The sequence below is a fragment of the Zosterops lateralis genome (assembly GCF_965231275.1).
Source record: "Zosterops lateralis genome assembly, chromosome: 15".
Classification (NCBI taxonomy): Eukaryota; Metazoa; Chordata; class Aves; order Passeriformes; family Zosteropidae; genus Zosterops; species Zosterops lateralis.
The window spans coordinates 6,549,030-6,571,436 of NC_139775.1; the positions used below are offsets into that span (position 1 = coordinate 6,549,030).

Below are 22,407 nucleotides of genomic sequence, written 5' to 3' on the forward strand. Positions count from 1 at the left end.
GGGGTTGCAGGGGACACTCTGCTTGTGTGCTGTGCACACTCTGGGCTGCCCTGCTCCAGACCAGGACCAGCAGGAATTACACCAGGTCCTGTGTATGGGGACCAAACACCAAGAAAGGAGCCAGTCCAACAGGTAGAGAGAAAAGATTTTCTTCCTGCTCACCCACAGAACAGACCCTTCTTGCTGCCCACCCTTCCTACAGCCCAGTGCTGCCCCCCACCGCATCCTTCTGCTGAGACTGCCCAAAAAGGGGCTGAGTGTGGTGGACCTGCTTCTTACAGCGTGGCCAAACTTCTCTGAGAAACAGAGTTAGAGAGGATGGCAACTTCTGGAGACTTCCAGACAATCTGGCTGTTTGCTCAGGAGTCAGGCAATGATTTCCAAGCCCTGGTTTTTTTGGAAGGTGCCTTGTACACCCCTCATACCAAAAATTGAGCCCCTTCTTCCCCAAAGAAACTTGTTGAGCATACCTGGGTCTTGGTATATGTGTGAAACGTTGTGCTCAATGACAACCTCATGGACATTGGGATCAGGAACAAGGAAAGACTTGTTGTAGGGAGGTTTGAACAGGTATGTCTCCTGGACACCATCTCCAAAATCCCACCTGGAGAAACAGGCAAACCATGTCACACTGCACAACAGGAGAATCACAAAAATTCCAGAGGAATCCTGGCTTATCTTTCAGGACAGGGCTGGGTTCTCAAAAAAACCCACAGAAAGCAGAATGCCAAGTGTGAAAGCAGCAGCTGTGCTGAGAGGAGCACAGCATTGGCAAGAAGAGGAAGAACCCAAATTAAAGCACTGTTGTAACACTTTAAATGAAAAGGATTTTAGCCTGAATTACAGATGTGTGACTGACCCCCACTCACAGGGATTTCACATGAACTAAACAGCAGCTGAGATGGATCAGCTGGCCCTGGGAAGGGAAACTGTGCAGGCAAGGTGAGACATGAACAGAAAGCTCCCAAAGTTTGGGCAAGCAGCAAAGGACTCACAGGAACAGAGCCTCCACAGCCGAGTCCACGTGAACCCTGGCGCTGAACTCCACGCTGCTGTTCTGGGGCAGCACTGGCAGGGCACCCACCACGCTCAGGTTCCTCATCCTGTTCATCATCTCCACTGTCACGTTGTAGTTGACCGTGAAGTTGCTGACGTGGTTGGAGGCGGTGAGCTGGGAAGGACAGCGGGACAAGGAATGGGTTTGGGGTCCCCTTGCTGCTCTCAGAGTGGGGCTTTGCTGGACTGAAGAAGCACCACCAGGCAGGTGAGCAGGTCAGGGCAGAGAGAGTGGCCACATGTTCATCTCTACAGCCAGTCCAAGGAAAGGCTGGTGCTACAGCAAGAGGACAAGGAGAGGAGCTTCTCATCCTGAGGCTCCTCTGGCAGTGCTGCCCCTTTGCCTACTCCAATGTGCCCTGCAGCTCCAGCTGCTGAGCACAGGCTCCTGCTGCCACCAAGGGGACAAAAGCCACCCGATTTCCTCAGAAAAGTGATTTCAAGCACAGAGCAGGGATGGGAGAGGGCCATAAAACCAAGCACACCAAGTCAGCTCCAGGATCCCAGTGTGGTGGGCACAAGGAGAGAGAGCAAGGCTGGGCAGAGGAGGAAAAGGGATGCAAGAGACTGAAGAGACATGACAGAAGTAGAGCAGAATCCTCAGGATTTTCTAGGCCTGTAACACTGACAGAGCATCTTCACCTTCTCACCTGCAGGAGAGCAGAGCTGCTGGCAGAGGGGTCCTTCAAACCCACTGGAACAGACCTCCTACCCCAGCAGGTAAGAGCAGCTCGTGTCTGGGCTTCTGTGGATGTGCTGCACTGAACCCAGAGCCCCTCAGGCTAACAGCACCTTGGCAGCTCTGCCAGTGAAAGCAGCCCAGGCCCTCAGCACAGTGCTTCACCCAGCAAATTAGTGCTGCACCCAGCAAATTAGTGCTGCACCAAGCAAATTAGTGTGAGCGTGGCCTCGGGGCTGGGCTGGTGTCTGCTCAGGAGGCCAGGAGTCACCCTGAGAGCAGATCCAGCACCTTGTGCTAGAGTAGACTCTGCAGGGCACACAAAGATGTTCTGGCCAAAGATCAACTCCTGTTCCACAACAGACAGCTCCTTTGGCCCAGGCTCTCCTCCATCCCTCAGGGCCCATGGCAAAACCCAGAGTTCCAGTCTGCACCAGGAGAAAGAGAATGGGACAGAGAACAGAGGAGCTCATGGGAGAAGCTTTGTCCTGCCTATGGAAGTCTCATGATGCATCCTGCCTCTGCCAGGTTCTGAATCCAGACTTCCTGCCTGCCAGAGCAGGGGCTCCCTGCTAATTCCTGCTGGGGAGGAGGGGAAGAGAAAGAGGAACTTGGAGAAAAGCGGAGAAAGCAAAGAAGAGGAACACAGCACACTAATGTAAGGGTAGAAGAAACTATTTGCATATGCAAGAGCAGCTCAGTGAGAAATAGCAGAGAGCACAGTGAAAACCTCAACTCAGCTCTGCCTTCTCTCCCTGCTGCTTTTCCTGAGTAGTTTGTGGGATGAGATGGAAACCCAGGGGTGAAATGGTGTCATGGGAAAGGCCTTGGCTTACCGAAAGCTTGTACACAGCTGGGCTTTGGTAGATAACGTTGAAGACAACATTGTAAAAAGTGAAAGATGGCTTATCATCTACTGTCCATCGGAAAGTCACATCTGACCCAGCCTCCATCACAGGGATGTAGCTCTGAAAGGCACGAGAACATTTCACACTAGTGCAAGAGAAAAGCATGCCCAGCACCTCCCAGGAGATCTCCAGCTGAACTGGAGAGGGAGCAGAGCCAGACTGGGAGGCTCCCACACCTGCACTACTCTCAGAGGTGACAGATCATCTCATCTGTGGCTCTGCTGTTGATGGAGAAATGCAGACCCTGACTCCATAAATTCTCAGCAGAGCTGGGAGGAGATCCCACACTCCCTGCTCCCACAGCCCAACACTCTGTTCTTGTGATCAGGTCCCTCTTGCTGACTAAAAAACGGTCTGAAATCTTTGCAGAAACAGCCTGGCTTTAGCTATAGCTGTAAGCTGAGCCTCTGACCCTCATCCAGGGATAGTGCCTGACCCAAAGACTGAAGGGGTCAGACAGGGCAGGTCCCTCCACACTCCAGCAGTGCCTCCTGAGCAGCCTGTGGCAAAAGGAAGGGTGAGACCAAGAGGTGCAGGCACAGGTTCTGCCAGAAGCAGCCAGAGCTTGTACAGAGCATTTGGGGCAGTTACTGAGCAGCTTCCCAGGGCTGTAGCTCTGGGCATGGGGGACTGCAGAAAACAAGACTGTAAACACCAGAGGAACTCCCAAGACTTGGAGGGGTGAAACATCTCTACAGCTTCAGCCAGCTGATATAAGGACTTAGCAGAGCAAATCTATACACCTCAAGGAACACCTACCCAGACAGGGCAAAACAAGGTAAATACTGGCCTTTCCTAATGCCTCCAGTGTCCTGGGGAACTGGACAGGCAGTGTTCCCTCGCAGGAGGCACTGCCTTACCTCAGGGGCTGCAGGGGGACGTACAGCTGAGCTGCCTTCCTGCTGGAGACCACCGGTGCTGGTGCCACATGCTGTGCCTGCAGCAGCGCGGGCAGCACGGCCTGGCAGCTTAGCAGCAAGCAGTGCCCCCCTGCCCCACTCCCCCCAAGCCAAACACACCCTGCCCCACTCCCCTGAGCCAAACACACCCTGCCAGCTACAGGGGAGGGCCAAACCCACTGGGGATGGGTTCAGAGCAGCAGCAAACACTCACCACCCGCGTGTTCACCAGCACTCTGCTCTCGGGGTCAGGGGTGGCCCTCAGCCCACGGATGGGCTCCTCCACCTTCACGGTGATCGTGATGTTCTGGGAGCTCACTGAGTTCTCTGCCACCAGCACGTGGGTGCTGACGCCCTCCCCGAGGCCTCCCAGCTGCACCACGGCAAACCAGGTGTCGTTGTTCTCCCTGGTACACAGCGGTGCCAAGGCTGCTGGGCAGGTGGCCACAAAGGGCACGCTGTGGTTGTCCCCCAGCCAGCTGGCCGTGGCGTTGACCCCCGAGGACAGCTTGATCAGCAGGGTGGTGTGGTTGGTGGGCAGGTAGACCCTGGAGCCCTGCGGGGCGGGGTGGATGACACGCAGGCCGGACACTCGGGAGGCCACACGGAAGCTGCAGGACAGGTTGGCACTGAAGAGCCCGTTGTCCACGCTGGCTCGGACCCTGTAGTGCCCAGGGTGCTCCAGCCCCGAGTTGTGGGGGCTGAGCACTGGCACCAGCTGCTCCTCGGCATAGCGAACCCGCACAGAGCACACAGTGCTGTTTGATGCCCCCTGGTCCACGGAGCTAGGGGACAGGGTCCACTCAGAGGAGTTCCTTCTGTCCTGGGAGGTGGCACTGGGGTGGCACCAGAGGAACGAGCCTGGGTCTGCATTGTGCTGGATGCTGAAAACATCCCCAGCCCTGACAAAGATGTTTTCTTTACTGAATGCGACCTGCAGAGAGAGGAGATGGTTTTGGATTAATGTCTTATGCTAAGAGCAGTCAGCACCCAACTCCTGCTCGGGAAAAATGTTGGATTTCCTGCCAGGTAGGATCCAACAGAAAAGGTGCTTATCCCAACACAGCAAGGGGAGATCTTTCCCCACTCCACCCTCCTTGGCCTCTCTGAACCAATTGTGCCAACAGAGAAATCAGCTTTCTGCTCCATCTCCACTGTGTTAATGCCATGGGAATAGCCCATGGGACCTGCACAGTCTTTTCACGGAAACACTGAATGATTTGGGTGGGAAGGGACCTTAAAGGCCCATCCTGTTCCACCCCCTGCCATGGGCAGGGACACCTTCCAGCATCCCAGGCACAGAGGACAGCAGGGAGCCCATGGCCCGTGTGCCACTGGGCACATCCTTTCATTCCAATGGGCTTCAGTGGCTCCATCTGCCACACAGGAGCAACCCAAACTTACCCAAAGCTCTCAGGAAAAAACTGCCCCACCCAGTCACTGCTTAGAACAGTAAACACTGACCTGATACTGGGAAGAGGGGCCAGCTGGTACCATGAAGAGGAACTCCTTAAAGAGTTCATAGATGGGCTGGCTGTCATTGGGCTGCAGGGACACAGGGGCAGGGCTGCTGCCAAAGGAACTGTTGGCACACTCGGTCCCATTGCAGCAGTTGTTGTGGGATGAGCACAAACTCGTCAAAGGACACCACTGGAAACCAGGAGGGCATTCCAGCAGCGTCCAGTTCCCATCATCCTGAGCACTGGGGAATGGTTCTGTAGCACTATTTTCCTCCTGGTAGTCTGGAAAGAGTGAAAGAGAAATCAGGGATCATCATTCTGACAAGTAACACTACTAATGCACTTCTTTGCTCCAAATTCACCCCTTTTTTCCATTTTGATGATGGCTCCACTCTTAGTAAAAGCTGCAACTGCAGCACATCCTGCTGCTACATAAACGTCCTGTTTTACTGGAAAAACCCACCAAGATCATTAAACCCAAAGTTGTCTCTTTTCCAGTAAGAATGTACCAATTTTCACTCTGAAAGGATCTGTGCTACAGCAAAAGTGAGTCCAAGTGAAAGCGAGAGCTGGCCTTGACATTGAAAACACATTAAGCAACTTTTCTGAAGTTAATGTTTCCATGTCAAAGTATCAGCTTGTCAGTGTCAAAAAAGATCCTTTTGTAACCAGCCAACCCCACCGCTACAACAAACATTCTGCTGCAGAATTAATTGTTGCCAAAACTGTGACTGTTGAGCTGTTGTACAAGGAATAAAAGGCTTTTTAGATTATCTCATCCATCAGGAAGAAATGGGCTCAGAAAAATGTTCTTCCTTGTTAATCCATGGGGCCAGATGGACCAGAACGCATTCCCATTTGACATGTGTCTTCATGAAGTAAAAAGTACAGCTCAGAAGATTAATGAGCTTTTCCACATGGTCCCTTCACTTGCATTCTCCCCTTGCATTGAGAGAGGTTTCTCCCCCCATTACTTTCTCCAGGATAAGCACTTCTCCAAGGCTGTGGATTCTCCACTTTGATCTCCTCAAAAAACAGAACCGAATCTCTGAGCTTTTAAGGGTCAGAGGACCAGAGGGGCCACAAGGCCAGCCCCAGTTTGATGGTGTCACCTCCAACAACCCCACAGGCGTTGAGCAGAAGCCTCACCTTCTCCATCCGTCAGTCTGTACACCTGGAACCTCACTTGGACGGGCTGGTGCAGCTCCTGTGTCACAAACTCCAGGGCAGTGAGAAACCCCTCGTGCCTGAACGCCAGCTCCGGGAACTCCAGCACCTGCAGAACACGCACGGTTCTCAGCTGCCCGTGTCTCCAGGGAGCCCTGGGCAGCAGCAGGATGAGCAAAGCCCCCTCACCTCCTCAGCCTGCCATGGATCTGCCAGCACAGCCTCGCTCACGTTCTTCACAGCCTCGTCTGTGGCGAACTCAGCGTCTCCCTCAAAGAAGTTTTCGGCGTTTAGGAGAACTCCTGTTTACAAAGGAAATGTTGGAACAAAGCCCGTGAGAGTCAGCAGGGCCTGAGGCCATTCCCTCTCCCCTGGGAAGCTGTAACAGGGCTTGGACCACTCAGGAGAGTAGCAGCTCCATAATCCTGCACCTTCCTTCTCCTTACAGGTGTCTTGATTTCTTTCTCATCCAGCACAAATAACATTCTCATTTGCAATGTTCAGCAGTTTTGCATTCTAGGAACTGCGCAAGTAATTCTCCCTTCCAACAACTAATGATTTGCTTGGAATTTCTGAGCACCAGGTGCACCTTCTCATCCTCCCTGTGCCCCTGGACTTCTTGGGAAATGTGGCCACAACCAGCTGGCTTCCACCAGTGGCAAACACTGGTGGCTCTCTCTGCCCCTCTGACCAGGCCAGTGCCCTCTCTGACCATGGTTTTTCCTTCTTATATAAATCTTCTCCCCTGTTTCATGTCCATTCTTCTTCTCTTTATTACTTCCTACACTGGTGTGGAAGATTTGGAAAGCTGAATAACCACAAACCTGAACAGCACATCACGCCTCACCTAATCAACTTCTGAGCCACCCCAACACCTCCCAAAATACACAATGAAGGACACCAAGGCAGCCCCATGGCCTCAGATCCTGGCAGCAGCAGAGGTTGCTCAGGTAAGAGGGAAAAGCTATTTCCAGTGCATTGCCTCAGAATATTGCTCCTGTCTCTCCTTCTGCTCACGGCAAATATTGGAGTAACTCAAACTCTTCCTTTTCAGCTGAATTTGAGTTTCTGGAAGCTGCGTTTCAGAATATTGTCACAAATCACACTCATTTTGTGGTGATGCCCTGGAGGAGCCTCTCCCTACATGCACAGCAGCGCCACTGAGGGGACAGCTGCCCAGCCTGGGTGCCCAGCAGGGCAAGCAGAGCCCACCTTGTGGCTTGTACTCGCAGACGTAGCTGTGCTTGGCCATGCACAGGTCCGTGTTGCACTGGCCCGTTGGGCCCATCCGCACACAGTGGTCGGCGTTGGAGGGATGGGGCTCCCCTGGCAGCCAGTTCTGACAGCTCTCCAGATTAAATCCTTCCCCTCTCTGCTGCGCTCCAGAGCTTGCAAAATCGTTGAATCCAATCCAGACATCGAGGCTCCTGCAAAAAAATAATTTAAAAAATAAGAAGAAGGGGAGGGGGGATTTCAGGAAATCATGGGTATTAGAAAGAGCTGGGACAGCTGCCATCTATGGTGCTCTCCGAAAATAATAACAGCAGCTCCACTGGGGTGTCATGGGCTGCATTTCGTGAAGACTTTTAATTACTAAAGGGTTTCAGTATCCACTCTACCACTAGAACCTCAGGAACAGCCTTCCACAGCACAGCACTGCTCTCCTCCAGCCCTCCTACCTCTGTCCCCAGAGCCTGGTGAGGATGGGGAAGCCCTGGCACAGAGTGCCCAGAGAAGCTCTGGCTGCCCCACCCCTGGGAGTGTCCAAAGCCAGACTGGACAGGGTTTGGAGCAACTTGGGATAGTGGAAACCCATGGAAAGGGGTGTAACTAGATGAGTTTTAAGACCCCTTCCAACCCAAACCATTCCACAATGCTGCGACCAGCAGGTTGACTTGAGGTTCACCCCACTCTGAGCAGAGCACTGTCACCAAATGACCCTCCCAGACTCTGCCAAGCCTCTTTCGAGTTACGACCCAAGAGGAATGATGTGGTGACACAGAACTGTCTGGGAAAGCTGAATTCCTTAGAAAACTTGTGCTTTTCCTGTGGGATTTACCACCAGTCAGTTCTCCACTGCCAGGTGGGACTGGCACAAGTGCAGGATTAAAGCTCAGCAGTCCCAGGTCTGGGAGCTCTCCTGGATGCAGCTCCTGGAGTTAATGAGCTCCTCAGCCACCATGGAAAGGCAGGGGCTGGAGCACTGCAGGCAGATGAAGCCCACACACAGGACACTGCCAGGCTCATTTTAGGAGATGAAACATCCCTGCCCCATTTGGAAACTGGCTGAATCCCAGCAGAGATCCTGGTGGAAAGTGCTGAGAGGTCTCTCACAGCAACAAACAGCCTGGAGAGCTTTTTCTAATCGCACCCAGCAGAAAGGGAGGCATTTGTTCCATGTTAACTTCTATTAACTTCTCCATATTAACATTCTGCACCCTTCCAAGCTCTCAGCTCCTTCTCCACGCTCCCTCCTGCAGGTGGAAATCAACCCTGCCCTGCCCTTGCCTGCCCCAGTGTGCTCCCAGGGTGGTACCACAGCTCTGCAAGGCAGACTGGGGAGATAACTGGTGGTAACTGGTGCCTCTCCACCCTCAGACTGAAATGATTCATGAGGTCATGCTGAAAAACTATGACAAAATTAACTTGTTCCGTGAATCAGTAGTTTTCACTGCAAATGAGATTAAAAAATAAATAAGGGCTTTGTTCTGCTCCTGAACCACTGGCAGGGAATTAGAGAGAGCAGGGTAGGAAACCGCCTGCCTGCTGCCATCAGGAAAACTCAGTGGAGATTTTCCTTTTCTAATTACAGCTATGATCTAACTGCAAGTCATTAGGAAAAAAAAAAATCAAGAAGAAAGGAATAACTAAAAGACAAGCTGCTGGCTGGCTCCCACCCTGCCCCACTGCCCAGCCCATTCCATTGCAGGGGGAACACAAGGACTCTGAAAACCCTTTTTCGAAGCAAGATATGAGCACTCCTCTGCCTCTGAGGAAGGACTGAGCTGCCTTGTTGGGGCAAGAGGAGCAGAACAAGCCTGGGGAAGCTTGGAAGGGCAGAGGGGCTCTGTGCTACCCAGAAAGTGGGACCCCCTGGATGGTCCCATCCCTTGCTTTTGCAGGCAGAGAGGGACCAGCTCAGCACATGCTGCTCCTGGAGAGGCCATCCCACACCAGGAGCAAAGAAGAGGAGATCCTAATGGGAAACAGCTTCCTGCTTCTGCCATCTTCCCCTAAGAAACTATGGAAGCTGCATGTTCCAAAATCCTGCAGCTCGGCCCGTTCGCCTTTTATCATCAGGGAAATCGCATCCTGGAGCTGCCTCCTCCATGTTTATCTGCACAGATTAATAAAATAAATACACAGACTAGAGGGGGCTGGGCAGCAGAGGGCTGTGGGGCAGCAGCTGGGGAACAGCCTCACTCCCTCTGAGCTCTCATGATTTCCGTGCGCCGCAGCCCGGCAGCTCCACACGCAATCCCTGCCACATCCCAGCACCCATGACCACTCCTAAGCTGTGCACAGGGACAGCCTCCCTTCCCCAGAGCAGGGGAATCGTGCTTGCAGTCTCAGGACACAGCCCCATGTGAGGGGAACAGGGCACAGAGTCAAGTCTGGGAAGTAGGGGCTGTCAGCCCTCGAGCGGGAGCGTTCAAAGCCCACGTCACACGCAGCTGTTCCCTTCCATGTGCTTTCTGGGATGTGTTTGTGAGGAGCCTATCTCCCACAGCTGCAGCTGGGAGTGCTGACAAGGGCTGTCAGGCCCTGATAGCTCTCCTGGTTGTCCTCCCTCCCCCGGAATGACTGGCTGGAGAAAGGGCACTCAGAAGGGCGGATTTAATCAAAGGCTGACACTTGTAGCACTCTCTGTTTATAAAGCCCAGGCCTGAGGTGGAACAGATGCTGGTGGAGAGGAACACTGCTGCTTCCCAGGATGAGGGACAGGAGGGGAAAGGGTCTGGGCTTTGGGCTGCAGCCCTGTCTAAGGGCACAGGACCCCTTTTCACATTTCAGAGGCATCCACAGGCACACATACAGAGTACAAGAAGCCCCCCATTGTCTCAATTCCCAGTTGTGACTTCCAGCTGTTCTGCCCCATTTCTCTTCTTCCCTTCACAGTCTTAAAGGAAAGAAACCAAGTCCAGCAAGGGCTGGAGCTCTGCTCATGCCTCCTTTTTGTTCAGCAGCCTCACCCCCACCATCTCCTCATGCTCAGCCCGGGCAGATCCCTTTGTAGATGTGCCCTCAGGAATGCAAAACCTGTCCAACCCTTCCCCTCCTCACTCACCTGATGACATGAGCGACCAGGAAGCTCTGGATGTCAGGGCTGCTGACGAAAGCCAGGTCCCCATTCCCAAGCTCCTGGCAGTGCCGCTGCGCCTCCAGCCACTCCGCCTTCTCCACCACCAGCTGGTAGCAGTGGTTATTGCCCGGGAAAACCAAGCCCTCAGGGGGGCACATGGGGTGAACTGCTGCAGAAAGAACACAAGGGTGATGTCCTCTCTACAGGCCACACACGCCAACCCAATCTAGGCAGAGAGGCTCCAGGAATGTCCCAGCCCCGAGGCCAAAAACCCTATTGGTGTTAAAGTGCAAAACGCTGCTCAGCCAGGAGTGCCAGGGGAGCCATCCCTCACCCCTCACTGGCAAAGGGGAGGCCCAGGAGCCTGTGCCACCCACCCCAGCAGCCCAGGGAGCCCTGCTTACCCCTGCCCAGCTCTCCAGACTCTGCAGTGATCCTGTAGAGCACCGCCAGTCCAGTGCCACCCCTGTTGCGGATCCGGATGTCCAGGCTCTCGTTTGCCACAACCAAGGAAGGACATTGCAGTTCCAGCTGTTGGGGTGAAGCCACCACCTCGATTTCTGCCTGCTGGTAGAGGACCCTGGAGCCCACGAGGATGGTGGCAGTGACATTGTACTGCCCGGGTAAGGCGTAGCTGTGCACAGCTGTGTGTCCAGTGGTGTTGAGAACCTCGGTCTGGTCCCCAAATTCCCACAGTAAAGTGCTGACAGAAATGGGAATACTGACATTGAAGAGCACGGGCTGGTGCAGGCTGTACCGGGGCTGGAGTCCTGTGAAAGACACAGGCAGCTGTGCCTGGAAGGGCAAGGGGATGAGTGAGGGAGCACCACAGCCCTGCCCAGACAAATGCTCAGTGCAAAATGGCAAACAGCCGGAGGAAGAGTTTGTTTCGTGGGCAGTTCCACACAAACACTGCCCCTGGGAGCTGAAACCCCCATATTCCTGGTCTTGGGAGTAACAGAGGGCACTGCAGGTCTCCTCAGTGAGGTTCCCAGGGTGGACAGACGTGAAGAGGATGATGTGCTCAGCTTCTTCGGTGTGGTTGCCTGTCAGACACGTGATGTATTGAGCTCCTGCAGGACAGAACAGAAAATCCTCTTGCAAAGCAGACTCTGAGATGCCATGGATTGGTGAGACCCTCCAAGAGAACCACCCCACACTCCTGGGAATAGAATTCTCCTGCTCAGCTCCCACTCTGAGCACTTTCTTTTTTGAGACTTGACTGGGAAATCTTTAATCCCCCAGCAACAGTTTCCAAACTCTTTATGCTAATTAGTGATGACAGAAATAACAAGCCAGTCACACAGATTTATGGAGCAGCAGCACTCAGTAAATAAAACAAGGCTTTGGAGAGCCTGACACTCCCATGGGACATGGAGCCTCTGAGTCTGATACTCAGAGAAGCCCACAGGACTTGCTACCGAGTGAGACCATGACAAAAGGGTGTCCTTTGGTGGCATCCTGGCTTGATCAGTGCAGAATATTTCACCATGTGCTGCCTGGGACCTCCAGCAGCAAACCCAAAACCAAACACCCTCGGGCAGTGGCACACTGGGAACACAGCAGAGACACTCCATCAGGCCTACTCCCTGAGACACCTCTCTGCATGGGGAGAGCCAGGAGCTCCCCTCCTTGCAGGAACATGTGGGGCTGGAGAGGAGGGCAATGCCAGGCCCCAGGGGGGTGCAGAGATGCCCACGGGAAGGATGCACAGGAACAACATGGGCTGGGACAGGAACAGGGACACACACGGGCATGGACACAGCGCCACAACAGCCCCAGGCCCAGAGGAACAGCTCAGTCCCTTGAGTGTCATCCCTCCTCTCTGGCTTGCCTGGGCTGGGACGTTTCCCTGCCACAAACACCCAGGCAGGGCCTCTGCCTCAGCCCCTGCCCACGCGGCCCCGCCACGTTTGCGCCACTGTTGCTGCTGGTTGCTACAACATCTCCTCCAAACATCTCAACAGCTCCAGCCTCGTGTGATCTTCCCAGATCAAACCCATCCAACTGTCCAGCTTCCTCTACTGCCTTCCTGCAAATGCTCAGCCACTTCTCCTAAGAACAATCCCCAGAGAGGAGCACGGCACGGGAACTGCTCTGTTTTCCACCACCAGCCTGGTCATTCTTCATCCCCTGCCGGTCACTGAGAACTGTCAGGAGCTGGCAGGCTGTCCCAGCCTACTCCCATTACACTGAATTACCCAGAAGGCAGCCTCACATTATTGTTTCCACACTGGCTTAAAGTAGTTCAAGAGGGAACGACTAATTATCAAGAACAGTAACAGCGCCAAGTGTTTTTCCCTTTGATAGTTCCTGCAAGATGCTGCAAGCTGGGGTAGCTTTGCTAGGGGGAGAGGAACAACCAGGGGTTTTGGTCCTGGAGAACACTGTGCCTCACCAGGCAGCTCAGCTGGCTCCCACCAGCTCTGGGTGCTTCAGCTTCAACCCTGCATCCTCCTCTCACACAGCTCTGGGTGCTCATCCCTGCATCCTCCTGTCACACAGCTCTGGGTCCTTCAGCCTCATCCCTGCATCCTCCTGTCACACAGCTCTCAGATAAAAGGAGATGCCTGCTGCCCGTCATAGGCAGCCCTTGCTCTCCCTCCCTCTCTCTTATTCCAGAATAACTGAGCATCCAGGCAGGATTAGTTTTCTTAGGGCTCTCCCTTTTCCAGTGGATCACTGCCTGACATTTCTCCTGGCCAAGCAGTCAGTAAAATGCCCCTGGAGCAGGTGGCTGTGGATCAGGGCAGTGTTCATTCAGCACTCCCAAACTGGAGCCCTGCCACCTGCAAAGTCCCAGCTCAGGGTGACCTTGGTGCCACCACCTCCCACGAGGTTTCAGTGCTTGAGGTCAGCCTGTTCAAACCCTGGGAGGATGAAAGCCTGAGGCTGCAGGTCACAGAGCCAGAGTCCTGTGGGGTCTGTTCTGTGATCAGGGCTAATCTCAGCCCAGCTGGGACTGCCTTAGTCCTTAAGGCACCAGGGTACAGACTGTGTGAACAAAACTTAGGTCAGAACTGGTCACTCAAAGTGTGAAGAGGCCCAAGCTGCCCCTGAGCCCATCACTCCCATTCAGCCACCTCCACCCACACCCTTTCCTTACCACAGGTGGCATTGAGGAACAGGACATCGAAGAGGGACAGGTTGGCCACCTCGGGGGGGTGGGCACATCTCGTGTCCAACGCCTCAAGGACTGTCACTTTTCTGTCTTCCACCCAACGGGGCAACCAGGACAGTTTGCAGTCACAAACAAATGGATTCCAACTTAAGTTTCTGTCAGAGGGAGATCAGAACAAGTTAGGGATTAATATGACATGTGCTAAGCCTTAATTACAGCAGTGTGCTGAGCCCTCCCTGTTCCCATCTGTGCCACTCCACTGAAAGGTTTTGGAATAACTGGGAGAGGAGTTAATGAATAGGGAATCAAGCAATAATTAATGTGATTTTTCTAGAGGATAGAATTAGGCAAGTACTCCGAGTACTTTTTTAACTCTACAAATAATTGTTGCAATTAGGAGCAAATGACAGACACAATCACATATCTAAAATAATCTGCCATGCAAGAGCCCCAGGGTATGATGGCAGCCTCTCCTGCTCAGGAGAGAATTTACAGCCCTATTAAAAAATAGCTAAGGGAATAAAACTGATCTGTCAAAAAAAGAAATGCAAAGTCAATGATAATCTTTCCATGTGGCAGTTCAATGAAAAGAGAGAAACTTTAATTGCAGCTAATCTTGATCCAAATTACAGCCTTTGGCACTCAGCTGTGAGCAGGACAGAGCTGGAGCTGTGTATGGAGCTGATGCCAGTGGGGCTGGGCATTTGCAGGGCTCAATCCCCTTTCTGGGGCTGAAAGCACCACTTTGCCACCAGGCTGAGCAGGGACAGGCTCCCTGGGACCCAACCCCGGGCCTTTGTGTCTTTCCAGAGCCACTTGAAAACCAAACTGCCAAGCTGAGAATGCTCTTTGTGTCCTGTCCTCAGGGACAATGTGGGGCTCAGCTTTTCTCTCTCTTGCCAAGAGGGCTTGCATGGGTTAATCCTCTGGCTCACCCAGAGGCAGAACTGCCATTTGTGCTGTGACTGCAGGGGCCTCGCCTAGAAATGTGTGGCTTCCCCTCACCCTTCTACACAGAACATCAAAAGACTTCAATTAAAAAACAAAACCTAAAATCTCAAATCACTTAAGGACATTTTCAAGTGACTTGGACACCTCAATCAGGACCTACCATGCTACAGGAATCACTGGATGCTCCAGCCCCGACGTGTGACCATGCAAACAGGGCAGTGTGACCCAGAGCATGGTCAGAGACAAGAACCTCAGCCGAGCTGGTGTGGGAGAGAAGCCAGGAAGACAAGAAGGCAGCAGCAGAGGTTGCAGATACCCAGGAGACAGAGGAAAAGACTAGGAAGAGGTCAGGACTGAAGGACAACAGGACCCGGGAGCAGGACACAGCCTGAGGAAGGAACTGGAGACACCCCAAAAAGCAGCTGCTTGGGTGGGCACCTGCCCAATATCTCTCCAAGTCAGCACAGCCTTCCACCCCAGCAGGAAAGGAAGGGATGTTTCAAGGAAAGGTCTAAATAAAGAACTGGGAAACAAAGAAGATGAACTTACATTTCACTTAAATTAAATAAATTATCAAATATTCCATCTTCTAATGTAGAAATCTGGTTGTGGCTTATATCCCTATAAAAGAGAGAAAAGTTCATAATGAGAAGCAACTTCCTCATCACTGCAGCTTTCCCCTGTGAAGGTGGGGAGGCCCTGGCCCAGAGAAGCTGTGGCTGTCCCTGGATCCCTGGGAGTGTCCAAGGCCAGGCTGGATGGGGGGCTTGGAGCAACCTGGGACATGGAAGTTGTACTTTAAGGGCTTTAAGGTTCCTTCCAGTACCAACAGACATCTTGTGATAATTCTCCTTCTCTGGCCTTGAGCTCCTCTCCATCCAGCAGAACAGAGGGTCAAACCCTGCCCAACTCCAGATGCCAGTAATTCCCAAATCACAGACTGAGCAGCTAAAGGCCTCAGGGAAGGAGCCCATGGACAGGACTACATGGGGCTTGGGAGATGAGGTGGAGTAAGAACAAAACAAACCAGTGTAACACGAGCCAGGCCCAGCTCAGCTGTGCTGGGGGCACTGAGAGGATTGGGGGGCACAGCAAGTACTTACAGCTTTGCCAGCGAAGTCAGGCTTCTGAACAGCTCAACGTCTAAACCACTGATCCTGTTATTGGAAAGATCCCTAGGGAAAGAAAAAAAAAAACCCACACATTTTCAGCCTTTGTTCAATCCCGTTTTGTCACACCTCCATTACCAGACCTCAGAAGAGCCTCTCTCCAAACTCCAGCCAGAATCCTGACTGGAAATGTGGTGTGTTGGAGGAAGAGCATTTTTCCCAGCCAAAGAAAACACCTTTCCCCAAACCATAAAGCATTTGCTGCTCATATAACCTGTAAAAAGAGATGGGGAGTCTCAGGATGTGCCCCCACTCTGCAGCACACCTGGAGCAATTACACCATACCACACGTGGTACTAAATGTGATGCATCCTCTTAAAAGATGTTCAAGTCTAATCTATGTACTTTAGACTCAAGTAGTAATTAACTGAGAGAAAAATTTATGGTGAACTTCCAAGTGTGTATCTCGTGCCAAAGCCCTGATCAGTAATTACACAATTGATGCGTCAACTCTACTTTTTAAACATCTTTTTGTCTCTCTTTGGAAAGGCTTAAAATGGAAGAAGAAGCAACAAAGAATATTTTCCATTTGAAATCAGGACAGATTGACATTCTAAAAGGAACACTGTTTAAAAAAATTATCTCCAGTTGCTCCCAGTAACACCAACAGCCTTCAGATCACCCAAACCAAACTTTCCCTGCCCAACCCAGCTCTCTCCTCATCCACCATCTTCCTCCCTAAATTGAAATGTCAGTCAGAGAAGAAGCAAAAGTTTCACTCAACAGCCTCACTTGTTCCCAATAAACTTCACTACTCATTTTCAGAAAAATCTCCTTTGGCCTAAACTTTATTTTAGCAGCATCAAAATACTTTCTCCAAGCCCATGTGATGGTTCTTATCCTTCATGGATTTCTGGCCCAGCTCCCAGGAGAGAACAGGGCTGGACACACTCTGCCACCAGAGCCATTCTCCTGCCATCTCCTCTCTCACCTTTTTTCCTACAAACACCTCCTCTCACTTCTCCTGGCTGTCTCACCTGTTATTTCTACCCCTTCATCAATTATTGCTTGGTTTGATCTGACATTTAAACTTCACTTATTCAAATGAAAATAATTCTGCCAAACTGGCAGAAAAATTACGTACGATTCCAGGAAACTGGGGATAAGTAACAGGGATGGATGTCTCTTTAGAAGGTTTATTTTCCCTGATTTGGCTGTCTGGGAGTTCTTTGCCAAGCTGAGAGTGGATTCAGAAGCATTCACCAACAACACCAATACAGAAGTCCAAGAAATGTGCAAAATAAAAGCTCAATAAATAAAGTAGAAAAAGGACGTTAACAAAAATACCCGATCACGCCAGCAATCAGCTGGGGCAGCGGTGGAGGAGCACAGAGCACCCCTGGCTGAGCCACACCCTGCACAGGGGACAGAAAAGTCACTCCCAAACCTGCCTCCAGCTCCCACTTGGAAGACAAACACAGAGACAGCTCAGACTGGAATCCAGGTGCTGCCAGCCAGGACAGACCCTTCCTCAGAGACATCCCAGCTCCACCTCTCCTCGAGTATTTTCTGTACACTGAATCCCTCTGTCCCATCTGCACTCATGTGGGGAAGGAGCAGAAGGACCAGACCTCCAACCAGCCACCTTGCAGGGAGACCAGGACAAATATTTCCCTTCTCCTCTGAAATACCTGGAAGTCGCCCATTTAGTTTTTAGGCAGCACCTCAAGTCCAAGGAAAGGAAATGGGAGTTTCAGCTCAGATGCCTTCCTGCTCCTCGCCCAGACAAGCAAAACCTCCAAAACAAACCATTCAGCTGCTACAAAAACAGGGCTCTGCCATTTCCAAGAGCCTCTTCCAAGGTGCTCCTTGGTTGCAGGGGGAGCGTGGGGCAAGGGGAGTTTGGGAAGGTGGCGGGACACTCGGATCCTGTCTCTGGGGTGGCAGCACTGCCGTGTCTCACAGCTGGAGAGGGCTCCTGTGCCTTGCTCTCCTTTATCTGCTGATAAAGGACCTTGGCTGGCATCCTGCACACTCCACAGCCCAGCTGGTATCAGGTGTGATCAGCTGAACCCTGACCACCCTGACCCACAGCCCAGCAGGCAGAGATGTTCCACCTCTGTCATTCCCAGGGAAGAGCTGGGGCTCAGCTCCAGAGGCTGCAATTAACTCAAGCCCTGACACTTTGTCACTTCACCACAACTCAGATGATCCCAAACCCTCGGTTCCCTGTATCCCAGACACTGCTGAGCTCCATCCAGGCCAGGCACTAGCTGGCATCCACTGGTACCTACAAACCAAGGCAATTCTCTTGCTGCTTCCTTGCCTTCATAACCCATGAGGAACTGGAATAAAAGCACTGTTTTCACCTTCCCTGACCTCCTGGCTGAGGATCCTGCAAAGGAAGCAGAGCTCCTATTGACAGGACAGCTGGGAGAAGTGAGGGATGGTGGTGGATCCAATGCCTGTCACCTCCAGCTCTAGGAACCAGGGAGCTGCCTTCTTCCACTGCTGGAAAATCATCTTATGCCTTCCTGGCATGGGAGAGGTGGCTGTGAACCAAACTGGGCTGCAGAAAAAAATATAAATAATTAAACCTGGAAATACTGAGCAATAAAAGCCAAGGCAAAGGCTGTGGGACAAGAGCTCAGCCTGGCAGTACCACAAACTGCCACGACTGTATTTTCCCAGCCCACTGCCAGGCCAGAGGAAATTCAGAGCAGGTTCAAAGCAGAGCTGAAGCCAGCAGCAAACAAGGCTCTCCATTGACATTCTCTGCACACACAGCCTGACACCCTCCCCACGAGGAGAAAGAAAAATGTCGTTTCCTGTGGCTCGGGGGACTTTAGGAACACGCTGTGCCTCCTGGAAAAGGGCAGCCACGAGTCACAACTTCTCATTCCTGCCTCAGTTTCCACAGCTGTAAAATGGGGCCATGCTATGTCATTCTGTGGGACATGGGGCACCAGAACTCACCAACAGCTCTGGTACAGGACAGGAGCTGTGTTACTGACAGCTCCCCACACTGCCACGTTCCACTTCCCAGCCCAGCAAAGGGAGAGATTCAAATACTTCTGGAAAAGGGAGGTGGTTTAGTGAGGAAGGTGAAGCTTTGGGAAATAAGGGAATATTTAGTAAGAGTGTCAACCTGAGCCTTGGGAGCCTTCAGCTCCATCCCAGCCGTGCTATGACTCCCTGTGTGATGCCAGGTGCATCCCTGAGCCTCTCCAGAGCTGTGGATATCCACAGCCCACCTCACAGACAGGGTGAGGATGGATCCATCACAGACACCACCAGCCCGACCTGCTGCCCATGGACTTGAGGAATTCTGGGGGAAAAGGCATCAGGAACTGGCTCCTTTCTCAGCTGCTGCCCCACAGCAGCACTGATGGAAGAGGGAGGGAACAGGAGGGCTCAGTGATCACTGAGAGAAGCAGGAGGGAGCAGGAGGGCTCAGTGCCACCCACCCCATCCCTCAGTGATGCTCAGAAGCCCCCTCAGTGCCAGCCCGGGGGTTATTCCTGCACACTGCTGTGGCCAGGCTGGTTTTGGGCAGTGCTGTTTGCTCCCTCATCCCACAGAACATATAATGTTCGGCAGGGTATGGGCGGCCCCGCTGCCAAGCCTGATGTCATGCTCTCATTATGTCATTTGTGGGCCCGCTCTGCCTCCATTTCACAAAAAAGGGAGGGAGGGAGAGGGAGGGAGGGCAGAACTTCCCCAGCCCTTTTGGTGCAGGGAACCCTGCCAGAACAGTAATGGGAAAAGCATCCAGAGTCAGAGAAGCGTCTGAGCGAGAGGAGCCCGCCTGGCTGGGGCAGAGCCCAGGAAAGAAGCTCCAGGTCTGTAAGGCACCATCAAAGCTGAGGTTTCTGTAGGGCAGCAAAGCTCCAGAGGGGCCAGAGAGAGACAGCACCCAGCAAAGCCCAGCAGTGCTCCCAGCAGGGCTCTCATTTCTTACCCCATCACACAGGTTGTGGCTGCCCCATCCCTGGAAGAGTCCAAGGTTGGATGGGGTTTGGAGCAACCTGGGACAGTGGAAGGTGTCCCTGCCCATGGCAAGGGGTGGGACTGGATGGGCTCTAAAGTCCCTTTGAACCCAAACCATTCCAGGATTCTGTGAAAAGCCAGGCTGCACTGCTCACACCCTGTGACTAGTGAGAACAAGGGACACGGGGACATGTGGGATGGCTGGTGAGACACAGTGAAGCCCAGAGCCTCCAGAGCCTTCCATCACCTGCCAGACCCACAAACTGCCCAAGAGATGCCCAAAAGCTGTCTCCCACGTTGCCATGGCAAACACTTCCCTGTCTCCAGGAACAAAAGGCAGCGTGGAGCTGATCCTGCCTGACACACAGAACAGAGTTTCCAGAAAAGAGCAGGAAAAACTCTGTGTGCTTTTGCCTGCCTGAGCCAGGAAAAATTACAGGTTTTTTCTTCGTCTTTTGGCTTGCACCTCTCCAAGGAAGCACAGCAGGAAAGCAGCAGCACTTGTGTGAAGAGGTGAGGATAGAGATTATTTTCACAAATGGTGATGGAAATCTGAAGACCCACAGATTTTCCTGTGTGCTGGGCACAGGGAGCAATGCTGTGGTCCTGCAGTAGGGGCAGGGACACCCTGCCTGGCACGAACAGCCTCACAACTCTCGTGCAACAGGAGTTCTCTGCATTTCAACACAGCCAGGAGGGAAACAGGGCATGGAGATCTTCATCCCCAGTTACTGGTTTCAGTCATACTGAAGCAGAGATTGATTTTCCAAGGCAAAAGGATTCCAGCTCCACCACACATCACCCCCAAGAGCTGCAGCCCAGCACCAAGAGGGCCTTTCACTGGTGGCAGGCAGCTGTGAGCACGCTCATCTCCCCAAGGCTGTCATAGCATGATGACAATTTATTGGTTCATTCTGGATTCGTGAGTTTCAAACGCTGGCCCAAGCCCTTGGCTCTCTCTGAGGAATTTGCCCCAGAAGACTTTTTCACAAAAATTCATCTAAAAATGGAATGTTTTCCTTCCTACAGCAAAATCCTGATTGTTGATATGAAATGCAAGGCGAGATGAGCATCTTTGCAATGTTCTGTACACTGTGTGCTCTCCTGAAGAGAGCAGAGCACTCCCAAAATGCCCTCACAGGGCAGCAGTGCCAGGAGCAGACTCAAATGTCTCTCCCAGCTCCTGCAGGACCACGAGCAGGTCACTCCATCCTTGTGGGCTCCCTGAGCAGGGGGATGAAGCGACACTCCTCCCTCACCTCACAGCCTTGCCTCATCCTGCTCACATCTCTCCCTGAGCACCAGCACAACAAAACCCTTGGATCTGCAGGAGTAAATCCAAGGCTGGGGCCATGGGCTCTTCACAGCTCATGAAAGGGGCTGAAAAGACTGAGCTGAGATCTCAGGGCACCCCAGGTGACACAGCCCCTCCCTCCTACGCTCCCTCTGCTCCTGTGCCTCAGCCCTGGAGCAAACAGAGGAGGTGAGGCTGCAGGATGCACATCCAGGCCCCCCCCCCATCGCAGCCAGGGGACTCCCACCACATCCAGGGTGTCCCAACCACGCCCAGGCTACTCCCACCATGATCAGAGCATTGCAATAACCAGGGGGTCCCAGCCACAGCCAGGGTGTCCCAACCACACCCAGGACATCCATCCCAACCACACCCAGGACATCCCAACCCCAGCCAGAACAGCCACACAATAGCCAGGACATCCCTGTCATGGCCAGGACATCCCAACCATGGTCAGGGCATTCAAACCACAGCCAGGGCACCCCCAGCAAGGTCAGGATAAGGCCTCCCTCCAGGTGGGAGCTGTCTGCAGAGCAGCTGTGGCTCCAGGAGCAGCTCCTCACATCCCTGCAGCCAGCAGCTTCCCACAGACATTCCCAAATATGGCTGTGGAGCCGGAGCAGGGATGGAGGCACTGGAACAAAGGGGATGTGTTACCTCATGCAGTGACGTCATGGTCTGGCAGGGCTGTCCTGCAGCCATGGCATCGTGTGCTCCATCCCTCTCCCCCCCAGCCAGGGGGCTCCCAAAATCCGGGACTCACAGCTCAGATCCTTTTACAAGTTATTCTTGCACTGAGCTGATTTCATCTGTGCGTTCCCAACACCCAAACCACGGAGCCAAAGGTGAGGGGGGCACTGGGGCATTATTTGGGGAGGCCAGGAAGGTGCTCCAGGGGGACAGGGAGATGGATACAGGGATGGCCACCATTATGAGAAGTCTCTTCCACCTTCTGAGCCACCAGAGTGACCAGGAGCCAGCACTGCCTGGGGCTGGGGCTGGACATGGTCCTTCCCTCACTGCTAAGAGGTGACTTTGTGTAGCACAGAACAAAACTCAGGCATCCCCCAGCCCTGTGACACCACAGCTGAGACCTCCAGCCCGGGAAAGCAACAACCCAAACACTGAAATCAAGCTGATGTCCATAATTAGCGCCGCACGTAAACGAGCTGTCTGTGCCTCCAGCCAGGGAAATGTCAGCCCTGCAAACACTCATTTGTTTCATGGAAAGTCTGCAAAGCAACCAAAGATGTGATAAATCCAAGTATCTTCCCAGCACACGTGGCAGAGCTCAAGCAGATCCTATTAAGATGCCTGCAGCCCAAAGCCAAGTGCTTTCCACACAGATCCCCACTTCTCCCCCCAAAACACCTCTGTCCTCATGTCCTGTGTCACTGTGTGCCAACACACAGCAATCCCAGTGCCCAGCTCTGGTCTCCTGCAAACCCAGCACGTTCCCAGTGTTGGGAG

At 52.9% G+C, this 22,407-nt stretch overlaps 1 protein-coding gene across 1 annotated transcript in view; it reads right to left on the reverse strand.

Moving 5' to 3' along the window:
- Positions 1 to 22,407, reverse strand: part of PKD1 (polycystin 1, transient receptor potential channel interacting) — a gene marked incomplete at its 5' end in the record, with an annotated part of 75,942 nt that overhangs the window by 28,742 nt on the left and 24,793 nt on the right. The window contains 13 exons of the mRNA XM_083872155.1: positions 471 to 604; positions 996 to 1,171; positions 2,572 to 2,703; positions 3,757 to 4,476; positions 5,007 to 5,284; positions 6,152 to 6,278; positions 6,359 to 6,471; positions 7,382 to 7,596; positions 10,458 to 10,641; positions 10,877 to 11,545; positions 13,579 to 13,748; positions 15,094 to 15,165; positions 15,648 to 15,719. Of these exons, the coding sequence (XP_083728281.1) occupies positions 471 to 604; positions 996 to 1,171; positions 2,572 to 2,703; positions 3,757 to 4,476; positions 5,007 to 5,284; positions 6,152 to 6,278; positions 6,359 to 6,471; positions 7,382 to 7,596; positions 10,458 to 10,641; positions 10,877 to 11,545; positions 13,579 to 13,748; positions 15,094 to 15,165; positions 15,648 to 15,719 (3,062 nt within the window). The remainder of the gene's footprint in view (positions 1 to 470; positions 605 to 995; positions 1,172 to 2,571; positions 2,704 to 3,756; positions 4,477 to 5,006; positions 5,285 to 6,151; positions 6,279 to 6,358; positions 6,472 to 7,381; positions 7,597 to 10,457; positions 10,642 to 10,876; positions 11,546 to 13,578; positions 13,749 to 15,093; positions 15,166 to 15,647; positions 15,720 to 22,407) is intronic.